At 45.9% G+C, this 22599-nt stretch overlaps 1 protein-coding gene across 2 annotated transcripts in view; it reads right to left on the reverse strand.

The window, feature by feature from the left end:
* The window catches only part of HTR7 (5-hydroxytryptamine receptor 7), a 41128-nt gene extending 20095 nt beyond the window's left edge, over positions 1–21033 (reverse strand). The window contains exons 1-2 of one of the 2 annotated variants that reach the window (XR_014526178.1): positions 20570–20778; positions 19692–20428 (exon numbers count right to left, since the gene is read on the reverse strand). Coding sequence is in view for 1 of the 2 variants with exons in the window: in XM_083503110.1 (XP_083359236.1) it covers positions 19692–20323 (632 nt within the window). In the remaining variant the exon portion in view is untranslated. Of the gene's footprint in view, positions 1–19691 lie in introns of both variants that reach the window. The other variant, XM_083503110.1, reaches the window with a different exon arrangement.
* Positions 21034–22599: the final 1566 nt, after the last annotated feature.

Raw genomic sequence — 22599 nt, forward strand, 5'->3', positions numbered from 1 at the left:
ATTCCAGAGGCACCTACAGCACCCACAACCTCAAACCCCACCATTGTCTAACCAGACCAGAAGCAAGAGGCCTTGTCACACTTCGAGGAGACATCCAAGCTGGGCCAAATGCACTCAAAGAGGTTGTGGAACAAGGCCAGTGAGGGCTATTTATCGGCTTTCTTCATTCATACAATGATCATGCTGAGATAGACTAGGTAGAGTTGCCATATTTCAAAAGGTAAAAATCCAGACACAAAAGTTGCTGCAAAATTTGCCAAAATCTACACTTCCAACATGGGTTGCCATACGTCCGGATTATCACAGGCATTGAATGATTTCTACCCAGGCACTGTTTCTGATGGCCGAATCCTGGCTATGTCCGGGAAATTCCAGACACATGGCAACCCTAAGGTAGGGGCTTTGTTTGGAATTAGCACATGGTCATTCTTGGTTCTCAGCAGTTTGCCTCTATGACAGTTATGTCATATTTGTTTAAAAATAATCTTTATTAATTAATCCTATTTACTTCTTTCTTGCATTCATACCCACCTCTTTCTCCAAGAAGCTCAAGGTGTAATACATGACTCTCTCTCTCCTAATTTATTTCCACAACAACCCTGTGAGGTAGGTTAGGCTGAGAGGCAGTGACTGGCCCAAGGTCACCCTGTGAGCTTCATGGCTGAGGGAGGATTTGAACCTGTTAGGGAACTGCCATCAGCTCAGAGGCAAGAGACAGAGGGGGAGCTGTGTTACAGGGAGCCTCCGGAAATCTTGCAAAGCAGTTCCTCTTCCAGCGAGGAGGAAAGCCCCACCTCCAGTGGAGAAGAGGTGCAGGGACCAGAGGATGCTAGAAAGAGCCTTAACACCGCGCCTGGGCAAGCCGGAGAGGAGGGAAGCACTGCCAGAACCTTTTCTACTGTTTGCTGTAAGTCACATTGATGCCTTCTGGCATAAGGAAATGATATAAACAAACAAACACTATAGAAAGGGCTTTTTTATAGAAAAAGGGGTGTCGGGACTTTGCAGGGAGCGTCCACCCAAAGTTGTTGAGCTTTCTTTAGCGGGGCAAGACTTTTCTTCTTCACCGGCTCACCCTGCCCGCATTGCACAGCCCTGAGTGGGGACAGCACCACAACACTACGGGGCTGCCACAACACACAAAATAAGTGCTGGAACACAGTTCTGGTGAGTTCCGGCTTTTCCCTGACTATAGAAGCCTGGAGATCTGTCTTGCTCCCACCCTTGGTATAAAGGGTGTGGGAATAATTGCGTGGCCCATCTTTACAATAAAACAGTGCACCTTCTTTCTGTTATGTCACAGAATAGAAGCTCAATTCTTGTATCACTCAACAAAGCTGGCATGAAACTAACAGGATCAGTCATTCTGCCCCTGTATTGATTCCCTCCAAAATCACCAAAATGGCACAGGAAGCAGACATACTAATTAGGCCTTAGTGGACAGTTGTACCTGCTCACATACAAGAAAACTGCCTTACGCTGAGTCAGACCATTGATTCATCAAGCTCAGTACTGTCTACACTAACTGACAGCAGCTCTCCACAGTTTCAGGCATGGACTCTCAGCCCTAACTGGAGATGCCAGGGACTTTCTGAGTCCTGCGAAAATGAAGGGTGCTTCAGAGTCCATAACTTAAGGGCCAATGATACCATAGAGTGTTGGTATTTAGATGTGAGAAACCCAGCTGCAAATCCACTTTGATCCCCATAACTCACGATGAAAGTCACACAGCCAGCATAATATACAAATTATATGTTGGCATCAATCATCCTCCAAGTGGAAAAGCCCAGCTGTTAAGAGTTGAATGGAAATTTTTCTGCTTTTACTAGAGATGTCAGCCAGAGGCATTCCACTGTCAGATGTCAGACCAGAGGGCATTTTAAGAGGTTCACAGATATGCCATAGCTCGGGGGTCACCAACGCGGTGCCTGCAGATGCCCCCAAACACACCTTAGCCACCCACAAAACTACTCCATGACTACAGCTGAAAGTAACCAATAGCCACATTTGAAAACCTAGCTAGAAACCAGGCCAAAACATATTAATTGTGCTAAAACATATCAAAAGCTAAAATTAAGTCAAAGACTCATTTGGAATGCAGTCAGAGTCACCATTTGAAATTTGGAAAGAGCTTTTACATTCATTAGCAAAAGAGGAATAGAGAAAGACGGTAATATTTTGGGATGGAATGTTTTCCCATTGTTATACATGCTGCTTAAAAGCATAATATTTTTCTAAGTGCCAATTATTGCTGTATGTTCCCATTAAAAGGCAATAAAAACACAAGAAAGCACTAAGTTAATGATGCAGGAGTGCTTCGTTCCACCATGGGGAGGAAGGGAAAGGAACCCAGAAATATAACCCCAGCATCGAACAATGGTGCCATTTTCCAAATATACATAGCACAGAAAACAATATGAATGAGTGAACTTGAGACAAAACTATGCAGAAACTCCCCTACTGGAGTTAAGACTGTGCTGAAGCAACAAAATACAGGATCACAGTAGCACCTTAGTGTACATGCAGGAATTCAAAAATCTCCCTCTAGAAGAGGTGTGGAGAATCTTTGAACCTCTAGGTGTTACCATACTACAACTTCCATCGGTCCCAACAAGCATGGCCAATGGCAGGGGAATTATGGGAGATGAAGTCCAGCAACATCTGGAGGGCCAAAGATCCTCCACATTTACTCTAGAGGCCCACTTTGTCTAACAGAGTGCCGTCCCAGAGCCCAACTACAGGGGCCACTTTTGGAGGGATGTAGGGAGATACTACTGTAAGCAGGGAGCAAAGAAGTGGACAGTGTTAGAAACTCAGGTATATAATCTAATCGCTAAATGGCACCTTAAACCTGGGTTACAGGTGGCGCTGTGGCCTAAACTACTGAGCCGCTTAGACTTGCCAATCAGAAGGTTGGCAGTTTGAATCCGCACAACAGGGTGAGCTCCCGTTGCTCTTTCCCAGCTCCTGCCAAACTAGTAGTTCAAAAGCACAACAGTGCAAGTAGATAAATAGGTATCGTTGTGGCGGGTAGGTAAAGGGCATTTGTGTGCGCTCTGGTTTCCATCCCTGTGTTCCGTTGCACCAGAAGCAGTTTAGTCATGCTGGCCACATGACCTGGAAAGCTGTCTGTGGACAAACGCCAGCTCCCTCAGCCTGAAAGCAAGATGAGCACTGCAACCCCATAGTCGCCTTTGACTGGACTTAACCGTCCAGGGGTCCTTTACCTTTACCTTTGGTCATCTTTACCTTTACCTTTCCCAGCTGCCAATCTAGCATCTAGAGATCTCCACATGGTTGCAACTGGACCCGCACTAGTTGCAAAACACACCTGGCGCCTGGCTAATTTCTAACCCTGGGCCTTTGCCTGGGAACCTTATGTCTTAACTGCCATAATTGAATGAACTGGGGTGGGTAGAGAAAAAGAAGGAATAAAAATTAAGCTACCAACTTTAGATCAAAGACATCAGTACTACCACAAAAAAGCTATTAAAGTCACAGGTAGTTTCTTTGGGTTGGGCCTGGCAACCCAGTAAATTGTTGAACCTTTAACTCTTGACCATTTTTCTCTTTTAAACAACAATACTTCAACACACATCCCTTTGTTTTTGTTTCCTGATGAATAATATCCCCCAGACCGGTGGAATGATACATCTCCATAATCTTACAGGATGTTTCTCCCATGCCAGAAATAATTTATTACTTTTAAAACAACCCACTGACATGTTTAATTTAAAAATATTTAATTGCTGACTGGAAATAGAGGCACAACTAGTCTCTCATCTGTACTATAACTTGGCTTTCTGTACTCCTACACAAATGTTAAAACTGTTTTGTTACCCTTCTTCTCAGTGTAAAGAACAGTGAAAGAAAATGCGGCTGGGGAAAATCATTCCCTGTTAAATCACCTAAAGATTTTCTAGAATCGATCTTCACAGTTACAGCCTGGAGTTGATAAACTGAGTTTTTGGATACTTTCATAAAGAAGCCGGCTAAGGGGTATGTATCTCAGGAGAGGGGCGTGTTGTTGTTTTTCCTTTCATCATAGCACTAAGGAATATAGCAGCCAAGTCTTTTAAAACAAAATAAAATCAGAGTAAGAGAAATGCTAATGGCCATGGGGTCAAATTAGACAGGGCATAAAATGCATCATGCGGGCTTTTAAAAATGCAGACTGCAAAACTGGGAGAAGGCTGATAGTTACTGAAATATCATTAATTATGTTTCTACATCAGTCATTGCAATTCCCTTTTTTTAAATACAGTGGTACCTTGGTTTGCAACCGCTTTGGATTACAACCATTTTGGATTACAACCACGTCAAACCCAGAAGTGCGTGTCCCCTTTTTTTTTTGGATTACAACCCATTTTTTGGATTAATTTTTGGGGGGAGGCCCCACTGGTGAAAGCACGCCTTGGGTTACAACCTGTTTTGGTTTACAACCAGATATCTGGAACGGATTATGGTTGTAAACCAAGGTACCACTGTATATATATATATATAAATATGCACATCAAATGCAAATGTGAATGTAGTCTCTGGTCTAGTTAGGTGCCAGATTGCCTGTGCAACTTATGAGGGATTTTGGAAAGAAAAAAAATCCTTTATTTTGAATGGGCAGCAGAGCTAAGACTGCCCTTGGGGGGGGGGAGACACATCCAAGGCTGCTGGGCTTTTATTGCAGCCAATGTTTCCTATCCTGACAACAAAGGAGAACAACAAATGTGGCAGGAATTAGGCAGACTCCCAAGGGAGGTGTGGGGCCATTCCAAGAAACATCCTTAGTTAAGCTTGGCTTTGTGAAATGGCAAGTTCTGAGGAACGTTTAGGCTCCTTTAAAATACCTATGGACCACCGCGACCGTGGGTGACATGAGCTGTGCCTTTCAGCTGGTGCAAGTATCCCAAGTCCCACATTGGTGGTGAAAGGGTGTGGTGTAGTCAGGGACAAAGCTCTTGCAAAAGGTTTACAAAGAGCCATTATAAGTCTTGCTGAAAATGCCACTCTAAAACTGTAACAGCATCCCCATTGTGGAAGCTGTAGTGTGTTATAAGGCCATTGCTGAGAGAAGTTAGGAGACCCCTTTTCCCTTTTCCAGAACTACAATTCCCAGAGTTCCCTGTGGTGATTAAACCACTGTAGCTCTGGGAGGGAAACAGGAGCCTCTAAGCACCCTTAACCAACTACAGCTCCCAGGATTCTTTGGGGGAAGCCATGGCTGTTTAAAATGGCATTGTAGTGCTTTTAATGTCCTCTGTGAATGTGGCCAAAATGTGTGTGGATAAGAGAGTAAAGGAGAGAAAGCTGTCAAGTCTCAGGCCTTTTGAGTGAGCCCAGCCTTTGGATTGGAAGGAAGCCTGTATTATGAACTCTGTGAAGAAAGGCTGCAGCAGTATCTAGCAGTGAGGTGTTTTTAATGTTGGTTGACCCTTGTGCTACAGAGGCCTGACTGGGCTCAACCAGAAGTCAAGCACTGATAGCTGTGCTCTCATTATCCAGCCACTATTCTGTACTTGGCTCTGGTTGGTGGACCTCGGGATTCTAGTAAACATCAAAACAGATCTCACAAGCCTGAAGACTCCCTTCACTGTACCCGATACACAGAAATGAAGCAGCATCCTAAAATTGCTGAAAAGAAAGAAAATTCCTGTACATAGTAGGATAAACAGACCCTCCAAGGATCATTCCACACAAACTATGCATGGTGTGCCATTTAAGCAAAGAATGTACTGGAACAAAGTATGCAGGACTAAAATGGCACAGGCAGTCCCAGGAAACTCAAATGAGCTCTGGATAAAAGCTTCCCTTGGCCTCCTAAAAAACAACAACATCCACCATATTCCACTTCATGGTTACTAGCCAATCCGATCTGAGAGAAAAGACTTTTCCCAACTGCATCTACATTTATGGATTAAATTACATTTCAATGCACTTAATATTGATGATACAGTGTCTATTATGCGCAGCCTTGATGGAGATTTTGGCCAAGGACAGCTAGAAAAGATCTAGATTATCAGAATGATTAACTTTGCCAATTTAAGTGCATGAACCCTCAGTCCTTTTTCAGAAGCTTACATCCACATGCAGCATCCTAAAATAATTAGTTTTATTTTCAAGAGGTTTATGGCTCCAGTCGAACACAGAGAAGACCACTGAAGAAAACTAGGCTAAAGTGCTCTTCATTGTGCTGGACTGTGGTCTTGTTCCAGAACATTCTGCCACAAGCTCAACCAAGTAATCAGAGCAACTGAAACTTGACAATAAAATAATATAATATTCTCTGTGCTGAGCCTTCTCCCAGCACAGTGACCTGTGAGATGTTTTTAACTTACTCTTTTCTTGGGAGTATCTTGCAAGAACATAAACCTCAATCTAAGGGGTGTGGGGAGTTTTGTCAATGGTGTGAACTCTGCAGCCCTTTCCTATCGGTCCTGTAACTTTCAAACAAGTTGGGACATCTTCATATCAATACGTACACAAAGGGCAGAGACTTGTTATAAAGTAATCATTGCTGGGAAATATCATGACCTTTCGGAGAGATAAGTGAAACCGTGGGTTGCAGCATTTCCTGCCGAGCGAAATGCCTTGGCCTCAGTTTATGAAGTGTTTGCGACTATTTTTAAGCACTGCAGAAACTTAGCAATTTGTTATAGTGAGCGCTCTCGCTGCGTGGCTTGCAAGAAGGATTAAGCAAGGTGATAGTCTCATGAGCCAGCTGCTGGATAGGAATCTGCAGTGCTTTCAAGTTTCATAGCAATCTTTCAGAATGAAGAATCCAGGCATTGCAGAAGATGATCACTGAAGTGTATGCTCATGCTTCTTCTTCTTCTTCTTCTTCCTCTTCCTCTTCTTCTTGAAGAGCTAACTGCAGTTTTTATGCTTCAGCTCCCTCCCTCCCTCCTAATGAAATCGAGTTCGAAATGCTAGTTCTTAGCATGCTTGCGAGTAAGTGCATTTAAGCATCTTTCATTTAAGCACTGTTGTCTCTCTTTTGGCTTCATTTACTTAAAAAGCGGGGAGAGGAAGAGATACAGATTTGTACAGGTATAATTGAATACCAGAAGACATGTGCAGAAGAAACTAATGTGACACACCGGATCTGGAAAGAGTGGTTTTCTTTTCTCACTTTCAAGCTACCAAGGGAAAGGGAACAGCCCCTACACAGTTATTTAAAGGAGGATGCTGACAAATTATTGTTGCTACTGCAACCCCTCAGAGATCAAGCAGAATGGCGCGTCCCCCTTCTATCTACAACAACAAGGTATCACATAAGCGTATCCCAAGGTTACCTTGACCCAGTCATTGTGGCCTGTTTATTATCTAGGACTCTCTCTGCTGAGGCCAACAGCGAAAAGTAGCTGAAATGTGGCCTGATTTAAGAGAAGCATGACTAAGAGATACGGCTTGCGTAAAGTTACCTCAGGCAGCTGCATAACACAGAGCTCTGTTTGGAACAACATGAAACAGAAAACAGCAATATATGCTGTGGCTGTCTCCCTTTCTCGATAAGGATACGCTCCTGTCTCCATCCTCCAAATGGCTTTCTTTCTGGCCATAAATGGCCCATTTTGGAATAACCAGTAAACTACTCCTTCAGGTTACAGACTCTGCTAACCCAGAAATATTGCCTCAGGTTAAGAACTTTGCTTCAGGATGAGAACGGAAATTGTGCTCCAGCGGCACAGCAGCAGCAGCTAAAGTGGTGCTTCAGGCTAAGAACAGTTTCAGGTTAAGAACGGACCTCCGGAACGAAATAAGTACTTAACCCGAGGTACCACTGTCGTATCATATCACTATGAGCAGTCTTTGGCTTCCTCCAAAGAATCCTGGGGACTGTAGTTTGTTAAGGGCGCTGAGAGCTGTTATGTGATTCCCCTATTCCCCTCACAGAGCTACAATTCCCAGAGAGGTTTAAAAATCAATCCCTCTTCACAGGAAACTCTGGGAATTGTAGCTCTGGCAGGGGAATAGGGGTCTCATAGCTATCCATCTCCTGCCATCCTAATATTGACTCTGGTTTGGGGAAGGTTTGCTTTCTAACTGCTGAGAAGACAGCATGTCTGAACAAAAATACATGCACTGTCTCACTCAGACACAATGTCCAGTTCACAGGAGTTGCAAAACTACTGTGTGTACCCGTTGTCAAGTACTGGTACTTTGCTTACTGTGGCAAACCCTCACCATGATCAACTCCTGCCCGGAAACCTATGTCCCCACTGTGGAAGGACGTGTGGATCCAGAATTGGCCTCCACAGTCACTTACGGACTCATTGTTAAAACCGTGTTTATGGAAGACAATCTTACTCGGCTACGAATGAACACCAAAGAGAGAGACGCTTGGGCAGCAATTTTCATTCTCTCGTGTACACGCCCTTTGTGGTATTAGCAAAAAAATCAAGTAAGCTTTTGATAATCTGTTTGTATAGCAGCTAATACATAAAGATAGATACTGCACATGGTTTCAAAAAAATAGAGAGATTATGCAAACTCAAAGCATTTCTGTGGCAATCACTAATTAGTCAAGCTGATTATGGACGCAACCTCGTGCAGATGCCATTTCTACATTTCCTTCGTAGGCAGTTCATTCCCAAAAGGCCAACAGGGCTCTGGATTGTGTGTCATCTTTCTTTGAGTTGTCTCTGATGCAATTCTTTGCTAGTTACTGTTCTAACATCAACAACTGCCCTTCACTAGGCATGAAATATGCCTCTTCTGGGCACTGCCTGTTCCTCAGGACAGAAATACAAAAATGGAGTCACCAACAAGCAACAAGCAACCAGAAACTGTTCAAACTGGGAAGGGCTAAAATAGCTCAAGAGGTGACCCAAAACAGGTCGACTCACAGGAAGGGATGGAGGGAGGAATTTGATTCCTAAAAAATGACCAAGGCCTACATTTCCCTGGAGTTAATGCCTTGTGAAAGCGGAATGTATTGTACGGCCTGTATTCATGTGCCCTTAGAGAATACCGTGTTTGTTTTGTAATTTTGCATGGTTTGTCATTCTGAAGAGTTCCCATAAAGTGGCCTATGGCTTGTCAGGGCTCGTTTACCAGATTTGGCTCCCCACAATGCTCAGCATTTGCTGCCTTTTCTGTCAACACTCAGAAATTCCGGACCTGAATTACAGTGATACCTCAGGTTAAGTACTTAATTCGTTCTGGAGGTCCGTACTTAACCTGAAACTGTTCTTAACCTGAAGCACCACTTTGGCTAATGGGGCCTCCTGCTGCCGCTGCGCCACTGGAGCACAATTTCTGTTCTTATCCTGAAGCAAAGTTCTTAACCTGAAGCAATATTTCTGGGCTAGCAGGGTCCGTAACCTGAAGCGTATGTAACCCGAGGTACCACTGTACCCCCAAGAGAAGGGATGCAGAAGAAGGGGAAACATTATTCAGACACAGCACTTTCATGCTGCCGCAAGGGCATGATGGAAGAGGGTGGACAAACACCCTGTCCCTTCAACAAACAAATAAATCAGGTTATGGCTCTGGTATGCATGCAAGGGCATTGCTCCAAGGGCCAATTCACACACTGCCCCAGTCTGCATTTTCTAACAAAAGAGTGTGAAAGCAATTCTCAGGATGCTGCCTCCATGCACATATTTCACATGTCAAGGTCTACATTTGATTAGAGTGGTGGTTCTCAAGCTTTTTTCCCCTCTGGGCCACACTTTCAGAATAAAAATTTGCTCCCACTTCGCCGATTTTTTAATTGATACACCGGAAAACAAAAAGGAAACAACTTCTAGCAGTCTTTGATTTGTAACACAGAACACAGCTATTTTCTACTAAGATCAAGGGACAGTCAGAAAGCATAAAACAATGTAGCTATATAATAACATGAATCATTCCCCAAATACAAATGAATCTCTTACATATGTACCTCAAGTAGGTATGCAAAATCAGTGAGAGGTGTGAGCTTGTAATATCATATGATGCTCTTGCTCTCGTTTTGAAAATTTATCTATCCATATTCTGCACACACAGAAACTTTGATACTATACTACCCTGAAATGTTTAAACATTTCTTTGATTGTCCTTGAATCTTCCTGCCACGCTTGTCATCCTCTCCTGCCACATCAGTGTGGTGCACAACACCCTTTGAGAACCACTGGATTAAAGCAACAGCTGTAGGGAAAGTTTTTCTTCTCCCCCCCCCCCGCACACCACCATCCTTCATCCCTGCATGCACACACGCACACACACCCAAAACCTGGCTGATGTTTGTAATTTTCCCCATAGGGAAAACTAGCAGCTTCAGAGACTGGAAAGTTATTTTGGATTGAGGAAATGGCACAGTGAGAAAGAGTGAAACATAATACGCCTTCTCCCAAAACACCCTGGCCTCAGCCAAATGCAAACACTTCTTACTTAGGGTGGCCATTTATGAATTGCCAAAAAAAAAAAAAAGAGGATGATATTTGCATCTGCTAACTTAGGCATATACACAACATTTTAGAAACAGCTACTATAATGCAAATGGAAACATAATCCACCTCATCATAATAAGGAAGACTGCTACCTGTTGTACAGGTGCAAACTAGTGATGGTCAGCATCAAGGACCCTCCTCTTGCCTCTTATGGTGCTTTATCTCTAAACTGGATTTGGACCAAGTTACCCTTCAGACAAATACAGAGGACAATTCTCTGGGTGAAGGACACAGAACTACCCGACCCTTATGTTATGTACTAAGCTTGGATCCTAGAACAATAGGCGGGTAGGATCCTAGAATGCAACAACTGATTGGCCTGCAGGAGAAGACCAATCAGGCTCCAGGAGGGAAGCAGAATCAGCCAATCAGATGGGACTCATTGTGTAAATAATGTATATAAAAGCCTGAGGTTTGGGGGGGAAATTCAATCAGTGTTTTACAAGCTGCAATAAAGAGCATGAAATAACTGCAGGACTCTGAGTATATTTCATCTTATCTGCTAAAAGCCTTGGAAAAGGTCAAAAGAACCAACCACTGGTCTCACCTGTGGTTCAGCCTTTAGGATGAACCGGGTCCAGAAATGGACTAACACATTTTTGTACCTGCAGCTTTAGAAAATAAAATCTAGATGCCGTTCTTCCATGCCAGTAAAGATCATAAACTAATTAGGTATTGACTTCATCAAGCTTGCCAAAGCAATAGGACAGCCTTTCTCAACCTCAGGTCCCCAGATGTTGTTGGACTACAATTCCCATCACCCCTAGCCAGCAGGTTGAGTAGTCAGGGATGATGGGAGCTGTAGTCCAACAACATTTAGATGGGAACAACGTTGGCAACCCTTGCACTAAAATAAGGCAGGGAAATCAGTGTGGTAGGTTTTTGTTCCCTTGCTTGTTTGCTGGTTGTTGTTGTTTTCCAGGCATTGTAAGTTTTGTGGGCTTACTTACAAGGCTGCAATAGTCTGTTGTTGCTTTTCTTTTTTCTGGACTCACAAATATATTAGATTTGCTGCAGGAGTTGGCAGTCCTAGAGGCTTTGCGTTTGTTCACTGTATATACAAATTGACCGTGCTCACATGGTGTGCCCACCTATCACATGAAACCTTTCAATCACATGTGGAAAGCTTCTTGGGGAACTAGCATCTAAATATAAGGGGATATGAGTTCAAGGGTCTTCTCCACACCCCGCAGCAAAAAGAACACTCTGGGCTCTGAGGTTACTACCAGATAAGGAATAAGAAGAATATCCCTGCCAACCTATAAGCAAGCAATCTGTGCAGCCTTAGAATGATAGATGCATCCATTCCAGATACCTAGAGGGCAATCTCTAACAGGCCTTTTAAAACTATTCACTGAACGCTGGAATGGTGCTACGATATGCAAAGCATGGACTTCCTTTTAGCGTCTCGGCCACCCCAGGGAAGATAATTCTAATAACAGGGATCTTAAATCCCACATCTGAATGATAAAACAGGCACATAAATGTTGACATGCTGATCCAAAGAGCCAGAAGTGGGTATATATTCAGGGACCTGTATTGTGAAAAATCGGAGCCCAGGGGTGGAAAAGACAAATTGTAGGCTGTCTTGCATCTGATATATGCCTTGTATGCCTCTAGCAAGACAGCCAAATTACCTAGCGATGCTTTAATAAAATATACGGCCACATTAGACTATTGCCCCTTTCCCCCACCCATCCCTTCAGTATTCTTTCAGTTGCTATGCACTGAAGTTCTTCCTCAATAAGCTACATATTACGCAAATATATTCGGCGCCATTCTTCCCTCTTTAGTAAATAAGGCCCCTTTGCTTTTTACGTATCAGCAAATGGCTTCACTTGGGAACATAGGTGCTAACTATGCAGGGCCCTGGGTGCCCAGGCACCTACAAATTTTGAACGAAATTTTGAACCCCCAAAGGTTCTATGCCACAGAACCTGCTTACATCACAAGTGCGTGTCGCAGTGACATCAGCACACACCGGGCACCCACAGTTGCGGGGGGCAAGGCAGCACACCTGCTTGGGAAGCATTATGGTCCTTCAAAAAGAAAAGCTTTGCAAAAACCAGAGTCAAGATCCAAATCTGCAAAACCTAACTATGTGCATGTTTACTCAGAAGTAAGCCCTCAGCCCCTATCAAGATCAATGGCATCTACAGCATGGTTAGGGAACCTAGATTCACAACATTCGGCTGAACTTCTAAGTCAGGGTTTGCCAACCTAGTGCCCTCCAGATGTTTTGGACTATACCTCCCATCAGCCCCAGCCGGCATGGTGGCCGTGCCAACTGGGGTTAATGGGAGTTGTAGCTAGGGATGGGAGGGTATCAATTACGTTTGCATTTTAATCAGAAAATACAAGCCGTCACATTTCTCAAACCAATGCACAAAACAACCGCACCACTGTCCTCCAAAATTTGCACTTCTCCATATTTTATGTTGCAGTTCTCCAATCAAACCTTGTGTACAAAAAAGATTGCCTCTGTTGGAAGAAAGAGTACATAAAAATATTTTCCTGGAAAATAAAATACATGTATTTTTCGCTCTATAAGATGCACCAGACCACAAGACGCACCTAGTTTTTGGAGGAGGAAAACAAGAAAAAAAAAATTCTGAATCTCAGAAGCCAGAACAAGAGGGATCGCTGCGCAGTGAAAACAGCAATCCCTCTTGCTATTCTGGCTACTGGGATAGGTGTGCAGCCTGCATTCGCTCCACAAGACACACACACATTTCCCCTTACTTTTTAGGAGGGGAAAAGTGAGTCATACGGAGCAAAAAATGTGGTAATTGAGGAGAACTGATGGAGCAAAAAAGGTACATATTGGTCCAAACTGCATACAAAAAAAATGTGTACGTATTAGGAGAAATTCACACCAAAACTGTTGATGAATCTTCTTTTGTTAAAAGAAAAACTCAACTTGATGTGAAAATGTGGAGAACTGAATTTCAGACTGGGAAATGGGATCCTGAGAAAGAAACGAAAACTGACAGATTCATTTATACCCATCCACAAATTTCAATACCTCAAAGACCATCTCCCCACATACGAACTGACTCAAACCCTGCGATCATCATTTGAGGCCCTTTTTCATGTTCCCCTTTATAAGAGGCCTGGAGGGTGGCAACACGAGAATGGGCCTTTTCTGCTGTGGTTCCCCATTTGCAGTATGCTCTCCCCAGAGAAGCTCACCTGGCGCCTTCATTATGCATCCTTAGGAGGCAGGCAAAAGCATTATAACCAGACCTTTTGCTGATTAAACCTTTTATGGCCTTTTAAATATGCTTGTGGGAAGAGGGTTATTGGTTTGCTTTATGTTTTATTCCGCCTTCACATTTTGTATTATGTTGTGAACCACCCTGTGAAGGGCAGCATACAAACTTAATACTTAATAAATAATTTGTAAAAGCATCTGGGTTGGCAAAGGCTGATTTGCACATTAGCACAAAGTTGTCACTTATGTGAGACACAAGCTTTGTAAGCAAGCAAACTATGGTTATTTATACAGCACCATCCATCTGCTATGTACATAAATTGCTCTGTACTATTGAATTTCACATACACCCCCCCAAAAAAATGTCCCATTTGTTTCGGGGGCAGTAGGAGAGGTAAGAGGGATAAATGTTGAGTTTATTCTCTCCTGTTCCCAGTTGCCCTTTTTGTTATGACTTCCAAGCGCAATTAATCAGAAGTGTGATCTTTTCAGGTGGATGCACATGCGATCTCTTTGCTGGGGTGTGGGGGTAGGTCAAGTGGAAGTGCAAGGAAATGGGCGGCAGCCAGACATAGCAGAAAACGTTCCAAAGTGATGTTGTGAATGGAGCCGGCAAAGTACGTCTGTGTCTCACGACAGGCGAGGGAAGAGAAGCCCCAGATTAAACATGTCCTTTGTTTGTATTTTCTTCTTCCTGCCTCGCTAACAGCTGCCTCTTGCTCTCCAGCAGATGTATAAGCCACAATAGGCCATGGGTGCCTTTGGTCCAAGTATATGCTGTTGTTGCTGCTTTTATAAAGAAAAACAGAAAACAGGATACCCATGAACAGGAGTTATATTTCAGAATAGCTATGGTTTGAAATGAACAGCTTCACGTTCCATTCCCCCCCCCCCCACCAGTCAGTATGTAAATTCAGATTTGCTTTGAAGACTGAAAAATGTGGGGTGCCAAAGGGGAAGCATGGTTTGGCTCTGCCCTATGAAAACCCCCAGTGCATAGGCAGTGCTATGGGGCCACATCAACCCTTCACTGGTTATGTGAAATGTTTCCAACTTTTGCATTCACTGGATTCAAATCATGCATCTATAAAGTGCACTCTAATCAATCTTTTAAATCCATCAATGTAATTAAAATAGTTAATTAATAGGCAAGCAACATTTAGTCCATCAATCAATTTTTGATCATTACTAAGGTGTCTCGGTCAGCAGAGGCATACCTAAGGGTTGGTGAAACAGGCCCAAGAGGTCACAAAAATCACCTGTCAGACTATGGAGTATTGTTATTGTTATTGTTATTGTTATTGTTATTGTTATTTATACCCCACCCATCTGGCTGGGTTTCCCCAGCCACTCTGGGTGGCTTCCAACAAAACATTTAAAACACAATAAAACATTAAACATTAAAAACTTCCCTAAACATGGCTACCTTCAGATGTCTTCTAAAAGTCAGATAGTTGTTTACTTCCTTGACATCTGATGGGAGGGCATTCCACAGGACAGGCGCCACTACCAAGAAGGCCCTCTGCGTGGTTCCTTATAACTTCACTTCTTGTAGTGATGGAACCACCAGAAGGACCTCAGTGTCCTGGCTGAACAATGGGGGTGGAGACACTCCTTCAGATATACTGGGCTGAGGCCGTTTGTGGCAAGATCCAATGGGGGAGAAGCTTCCCGTCCTTCTTGCACTGTGCCGCAAAAGCATGCTTTTTTTTTGCCCTTCCTCCAAAGGAAAGCAGAGCAATACATTTGGCATCAGCTTGGATGCAGGAGTTGCCTGAAGGAGGCGTACAAGACACCATCCAACTGTCTTAGGGACTCCACTCCAGATTTGTGTATGGTTCACTCCTTAGCCTTTTCTTCCAGCAAGGCAGCAGAGGTTTATGATCAGAGTTTTCCTTCTCCTTGAAGGGCTTGATTACAAGAGTTTGAACTATCATGAAGGGAATAGGTTGTACAGCATATGCATGACACACGCAGAACCCATGCAACAAGACCCCACACAAATGGACCCAAAGCAACTCACAGTGCAAGACCTTGCTAGACTGGGATTGGGGTGGCCAGTCTGTGGCTTGTGGACCACAACTGGCCTACTTCAGCCATCCCCATCCAAGGAAGCTGTAGAAGCACACATGTTGGGAGGGCGGCTCCAAGGCTCTGCCCTACTACAGCAGCCGCTATTGGCACAACCTGCTGTTTGTCAACCAGCTGCAGTTTGATTGGCCATGGAGACTATTGCTGTGTAGCAAACTCAAGCTCCTTTGGCAGCAGAATATATTTTCTGTCTGACTCATACTCCATTCTCACCAGATCCTGCCACTCCCCGCCCCGCCCCCAGCCCCCAGCCCCCTATTCCCAAAACTCTGACTGACCTGCTTTCTAGTTCATTCTCATTTTCCAGAGAACTGCATGCAACAACATGCTGTCTGGAATTCTGGCGGTTGTTTGCTTTGTCTGCGATTCTTCGGACATCATCTTCCAAAACCTGAAACGGGCTGGGGGCCTCGAGGTCATGTGGAATTTCCTTTAGGCTTTTCTTAATCCTGAGATTGGCTCTAGCCCAGGACTCTGTGGCCTGAGCCCCACTGAAAGCAGCGGAGGAAAATTTGACCACCTGTGCACTGGAGTAAACAAACCACAGGGGATTCGTTTCTCCAGAATTACTCTTCTTTCGTGGAAGCAATTTTTATTTACGCAAGACAAAAAGTAATTGCACTGTCAGCAATATGACATGTTCATTCCTTTCTACTTAATTAGGAGATGTTCTGTAGGTTTGCAGCTGAAGCCCAAGCTCTAGTTCAGCACAATAAAATTAAAAAGCCACTTTCCCCACTACTGCTGTCCATGGCTTCGGCACAACAATATTTTGTTAGATTAAAACATAAACAAAAAAGCTGTTCTGACAATTGATAGGGGCTGCAGGATTGCACCCGTAAGCAGCGCCTTCCAGTGTGTCCACTGGCCAGTGGCTGTACCCTCAGCAGCTTGGCTTCAGCATGAAAGAGGGAATGTTCATGTAGAGATTTATGTGCTCAAAGCTTCTCCGTGGGACTGAGAAGGATCTGCGTACAGCTAACCTAATACTGAATGAGTTAAAAGTTTATCTCATTCATGTTGATGTCAATTCCACTGAATTCAGTCCAGATGAGCATTCACATACTGGAGAGAACAAGCATATAGAATTCTTCCAGGGTTCCACCTGTCCTGATTTTTCTAAAGCAGCAAATACCCGCCTGCTATCCAAATCTGTTGTTCTCCCTGACTTTGCCTTCTTCCTCACGGCCAACATTTAGACTAAGCTCCTTTCCATCTCTTTCACTTAGGAAATAAAAACATACACATTGATTCTAATAAATAAATAAATAAATATGACTAATGCACAAAGCACAATATGGCTACCCACCCTCCAATCCATGTGTGTGTGTGCATGCACAGAATAGTACTAGATTAGGTCTAAGAGTAAGTACAGTGGTACCTCGGGTTACATACGCTTCAGGTTACATACGCTTCAGGTTACAGACTCCGCTAACCCAGAAATATTACCTCGGGTTAAGAACTTTGCTTCAGGGTGAGAACAGAAATCGTGCTCCAGCGGCGCGGTAGCAGCAGGAGGCCCCATTAGCTAAAGTGGTACCTCAGGTTAAGAACAGTTTCAGGTTAAGAACGGACCTCCAGAACGAATTAAGTACTTAACCCGAGGTACCACTGTATAAGGCTAAATAAAAAATCTGGATTATTATTTTTAATAGTACAAAATAGCTTTGGATCCAGAACCAGATATTTCAAGGACCGCTTCTTCCTCCATGAACTGGCTCATCAATTGCATTCCACCATCAAGGCAAGTGTGATTGGCAGGGGCCTTTTTAGTGCAGAGCCTTTTTGGTTGTGGCACCCTAACTATGAAGCTCTTTCTCAAGGGAGGTTTAACTGGCCCCTTCTCTGTTGTCCTTCAGGCAGTGGATCAAGACTTTTATTTTTCTTCCACCAGACTTGCAATGATTATTTGCTTATGGTTTCCTTTATCTCATTTAAAATGGGCTGTAAATGCTCTTTTTAATTGATGCTGATATTTTATTTTTGTAAGCTATTGTGAGGGATTTTTCTATCCCCAAAATGTTGCAAGAGTAAAACCAAGCAAATCCTTACACTGGAAAGGAAGCAGTTCATGAGTCAACTGCAACAATTAGCCATTTACTATCAGCGAAGGGGAATAACCTAGAGACTTTTGCTTTGAAACATTCCTACACAGCATCCTAGTACTAAAAGGTAACCCAATGCACCCAGGATGATTTGTAAACAAGCGCAGGTGTCAAAGATTTAGTAGCTCTTTAGGGAGTGCCACATGTTGCCTTTGTATAAATGGAGAAATAGTTCTAACAGACAGCAGCCCCATGCAGAATTAGGCAGGCTTAAACTGATTTATCGGGCTTGGGAACACCTAATTGCATGATGGGGCTGACAGAAAGACCCTGTTTACTATAGCATTATGCAAATTTGGGGGGGGCAATAGGAGGCAGAGACAAATAGAATCAACTAAAGGCTCACCCATACTGCGGTCTAAAGTGACTACTAAGCTTCCAGGACCTCCCTTAATTCTCCCTTGTCTGCATGAGGTCCTCCTGCAAAGCACTGCCTTTGCCCACAATTCCCCCTTTCCTCATTCTGGATTTTCTCATACCAGGGATACTCCAGAAAGAAGTGGAAATCCAGATTGAGGGAGGGGAAAGTGTGAGAGGGCAGAGATTTGCAGGAGAACATCATATGGGCGACAGCAAATTAATGGAGGTATGGGAAGCTTGCTAGTCACATTAAACAGCAGTTTATTTGTTTGGCCTGACTTTTTACACAGTGTATCTGTTCTTTTACTTCGCAGGTATGAGGATAAACAAAGCAAAAGTGACCCCTGCTGGAATGGTTGTAGAACCTGCTCCAGTCAGACAATTTACTACTTCATTCAGTTTTTAGAGCCTTGCCGTAATGCACCGGTTAACTTCGCTCAAGGTCCCTCCATCAGTCTTGGCAACGCAGTATCACAAAGCTGTGATTAGTCCTCATGCCTCAGTAGGGGCAACTTTTTAAAAAATGGGAAACGTAAAATGCACACAAGCTGCATCTCTAGCCATAATGTGAAGGGTGGGCTTTATTTAAAAGGTAGAAAAGCGACTAGGCACACAGATGCCTTGGACCAAGGTTTCCTGCTTCTGGGAACAGAACAAATGCTGTACCACAGCAGCCTGGTTCCAAGCCTTGTTTTCTTCTAGATTAAATTCCTCCAGAATGATTACTCTCAATTCAGTTTCTCCCTAACAAAGCTTGGAATCACCTCTCCACGTAAGACACACGGATAAATGCAAATGTGTTACGGGTTTGGTTGCTCACCTCAAATGTTTCTGAGCAATTTCCTTCACAACTTACGCAGAAAACAAAGGTCAAGTGATCTTTAGAACAGCAGCCACCAGTCGACATAAAAGAATGGGGAGACGGATGAGAAATCCACTCTCTCTCGTCATTCTTAAAACCACATTGGTGAAATGTATATCAGAATGAAGGTCAGCAAGCAGAGTAAAGAATCTACTTCAAATCCCAAAATCCTCAGTATGGCAACACTTGTTTTTTTAATTAGGCCAACCAACATACCACAAAATAGTGATCAATTTTCTGAGTTCTTCAGAAAAGAACTCTCATCCTAAAGATAAAGCCTGCCATTATCCGAACTTAATCCACATTCCCGAGTGGATTAAGGAACAAACTCCTCTCTAACCCTCTCATGATATTCCTCCTCTACTCCGAATCGGAATTTCAGGGCATCTTCCCATCTGCACGCCGATCCACGCGAAAAAAAACGCGGCGTCTGAAGCGGTGACCTGATCTGCTGCTTCCCACACTGCAGCAGCCTCCTGAGGCGCTCGCACGTGTGAACGCACCCGCGGCCGTCCCGCGAGCAAGTTTTACAAACACACCCACCCAGCCAGCGTCCCGAGCCTGAGCTGCTTCGACGCGAAGCCCCCTCCCCGGTTCCCTCGACGGCGCGCCACCCGCTGCCCGCTCACCTGTCGATGCTGATCACGCAGAGGGTCATGATGGAGGCGGTGCAGCACATCACGTCCATGGCGATGAAGACATTGCAGAAGACGCTGCCGAAGATCCACTGGCCGCCGATGAGGTCGGTGACGCTAACGAAGGGCATGACGGCCACGGCCACCGACAGGTCGGCCAGCGCCAGCGACACGATGAGATAGTTGGAGGGCTGCCGGAGCTTCTTGACGAAGCAGACGGAGATGACCACCAGGCAGTTGCCGGCGATGGTCAGCAGGGTGATGAGCGACAGCGCGGCCCCGATTACCACTTTCTCCACGTTGCCGTAGCTCAAGATCTGCTCCCCGCACTGCGTGTCGTTGCCCACGTCCCCGAAGCCCGGGCTGGGGCTGCTACTACCGCTGCCGGCGCCGCTACCGACGCCGCTGCCGCTGCCCGCATGGCCGCTTCCCCCGGGGCTGGCCGTGACCCCTTGCAAGAGCTTGCCGCCTATCCCTAAGCGGGGCGGATGCAGCGAGCCCGAAATCATCGCCGCCGCCGCCGCCGCGCCGCCGGAGCCCAGCTGGCGGGGAGCGTGGGGCGCGAAGCAGCGCCGCGGGTTGGAGACGAGCGGGCAGCTGCCGGCGCCGTGGACGTCGAGGACCATATTGAGGAGGGCTGCCCACCAAGCCAGCAGCAGCCAGCCCCCCGCATGGCCGCCTCTCCGCGCCGCCGCGGCGACTCCCAGCGCTCTGGCGGCGGCGGCGAGGGGCTCCGCCTGCCCGGGCAGGGAGCTCTCCCTCTGCCTCGGCGCCAGCCACCCCCGCCGCGCGCCCCCTCCCGGGCTGGGATCCCGCCGCCGCCACCAGCACGATCCCCGCGCAGGTCCCGCCGCTGCCCCGGCGCCGAGGGCTCTAGCATAGTCCGCTCGGCTCCCGCTCGACGCCGAGGTCCGCCTCCGCAGGGGGCAGTGTGAGCCCCGACACAGCCCAGCCCATTGGCTCAGCCGCAGGCGGGACGCGACAGCCCCACACGATCCGCTCGAGGTCCGGCCGGGAAGTTTCGAGGCAGCGACGGCGCTACTACAGCCCTCTGCGCAAGCAGCCGCGTCCCTAGACGGAGAGCACCGTCGGAGGCGTGGCCGTGGCGCGCGCTCTGGCCCCAGGGGCAGGGCTCCGTCGAAGGCAGGGCTGCCTGCCTGCCCCCCACCCCTGAATAGATCTCGCGTGTCACCGACGTTGCACTCTGGGACACGCGCACCGACGGCACTGCGCTCCTGGCAACTCAGAGCGCCGTTCCGTCTCCGCGCCTGGTTCACGCGTTCGCGTTTCTGGATTCCACGAGGTGTATTGCAGGCGCTGCGGGGTCTATTCGCATGCGGCTAGGTGGGGCCGACTGCTGAGAAGATGTCACGCGATGCAGATGTGAAGTGATCCTGTCTTGGTGCCCCCCCCCCCTTCCCCGCATAATTCCAGGGCTTTGGACAGCAGGGCAGGCAGAAAACCAACAGGGCGTGCTTATTCACACCACTGAATCTCCTCCCCAGATATTAGGCAAGGGTAACAGAAGGTGTGAGTTCCAGTGAGTACTGAATTCTCCAGTCTTTTCCTTTAAAATTGCCCTCTGTGTGTGCCTAAATGGGCCAGCACCATCCCATTTTATTTTCTTCCAGCCTTCCGTACTTCCATTGATTCTCCGTTGTCCATATGAGGTTCTTCTCCAAATTACTTCCTCCCCTCACCTTCCCTTCCTTCAGTCCAGGTTTTCCCATCTCCTTTTCCGTGTGTCCATGGAACACACAGAAATCCAGAATAAGGGAGAGAGAGAAAAATCCAGATTGTTTGCAGGGAGACCGGACAGTGTTTGCTATTTAATGAGCACTCACCCTGAACATGCGGGTATGTGACTGAATCTCACCTGAAAATAGAAACTCTCTTAATTACCTTTGTGGTGATTCCGCTGCCTCAGCCCAGTACCCAAGTGGCGTAGCGTGGGTTGTCAGCACCCGGGGCAAGGCAAGTAATTTGCGCCCCCTAACCCGTGGATTTTGCGCCCCCTAACCCGTGGAGCACCGCCCCCCAGATGTTGCGCCCGGTGCGGCCGGCCCCCCTGCACCCCCCACGCTATGCCACTGCAGCACCCCCACCTTCTCGCACCCCTGCCAGCTGCTGAAGACCAGGGTGCAAAGGAACTGGAAGTAAAGAACAATGAAGGCAGAGCAGTGCTGATTCACTGCAATAAGAAAAGGGAGAAATGGTGAGGCTGCCGCTGGATGGACACAGCATTTTCAGAGGCAAAGCTGCTCACATTGTTTGGTGGGTGGGAGCAAGATGGCTCCATTTCAATTTAGGCCAGGTTCAGTGACCTCAAATAAAGAGTTTGGGGATCTTTATTTTATTTTATTTTAAGCCCAGCTGAAAAGGGGTTGGGGTGGCATCCGAGACTCAGAGCCGCTTTTGGGCCCCCTCCTGCAGTTTTTTATATGAGTGTACAGACTTCAGTAATGCAGAATAGGAGGAAGTGGAAGGGTGGCATTCAGAATTCAAATGCGCTTTCTGGCTAATGGCAGTTTTAGATTCTCTTGTGTAAAGCTGCACAGATCATCTACGTGAGCCAGGAGTGCAGACCTGGAGCGAGTAGGAAGAGAATGAAACGCCATTGAGAAGGTTCAGAGAACCTTTTCTCACATCACAACCAGCCAGCCTGGCTGGATCGGGCCAGATCTAGTCCAGTGTTTCCCAAACTCATGTCGCCAGCTGTTTTTGGACTACAACTCCCATCATCCCTAGCTAGCAGGACCAGTGGTCAGGGATGATGGGAATTGTAGTCCAAAAACAGCTGGAGACCCAGGTTTGGGAAAGACTGACCTAGTCCAATTGCCCTCTTCTTACCCATGGGAAGCCCCCCAAGCAGGACCGGAACGCAAATACCCATCTCCCCACT

Source organism: Podarcis liolepis (genome assembly GCF_965112155.1).
Source record: "Podarcis liolepis genome assembly, chromosome: 5".
Taxonomy (NCBI): Eukaryota; Metazoa; Chordata; class Lepidosauria; order Squamata; family Lacertidae; genus Podarcis; species Podarcis liolepis.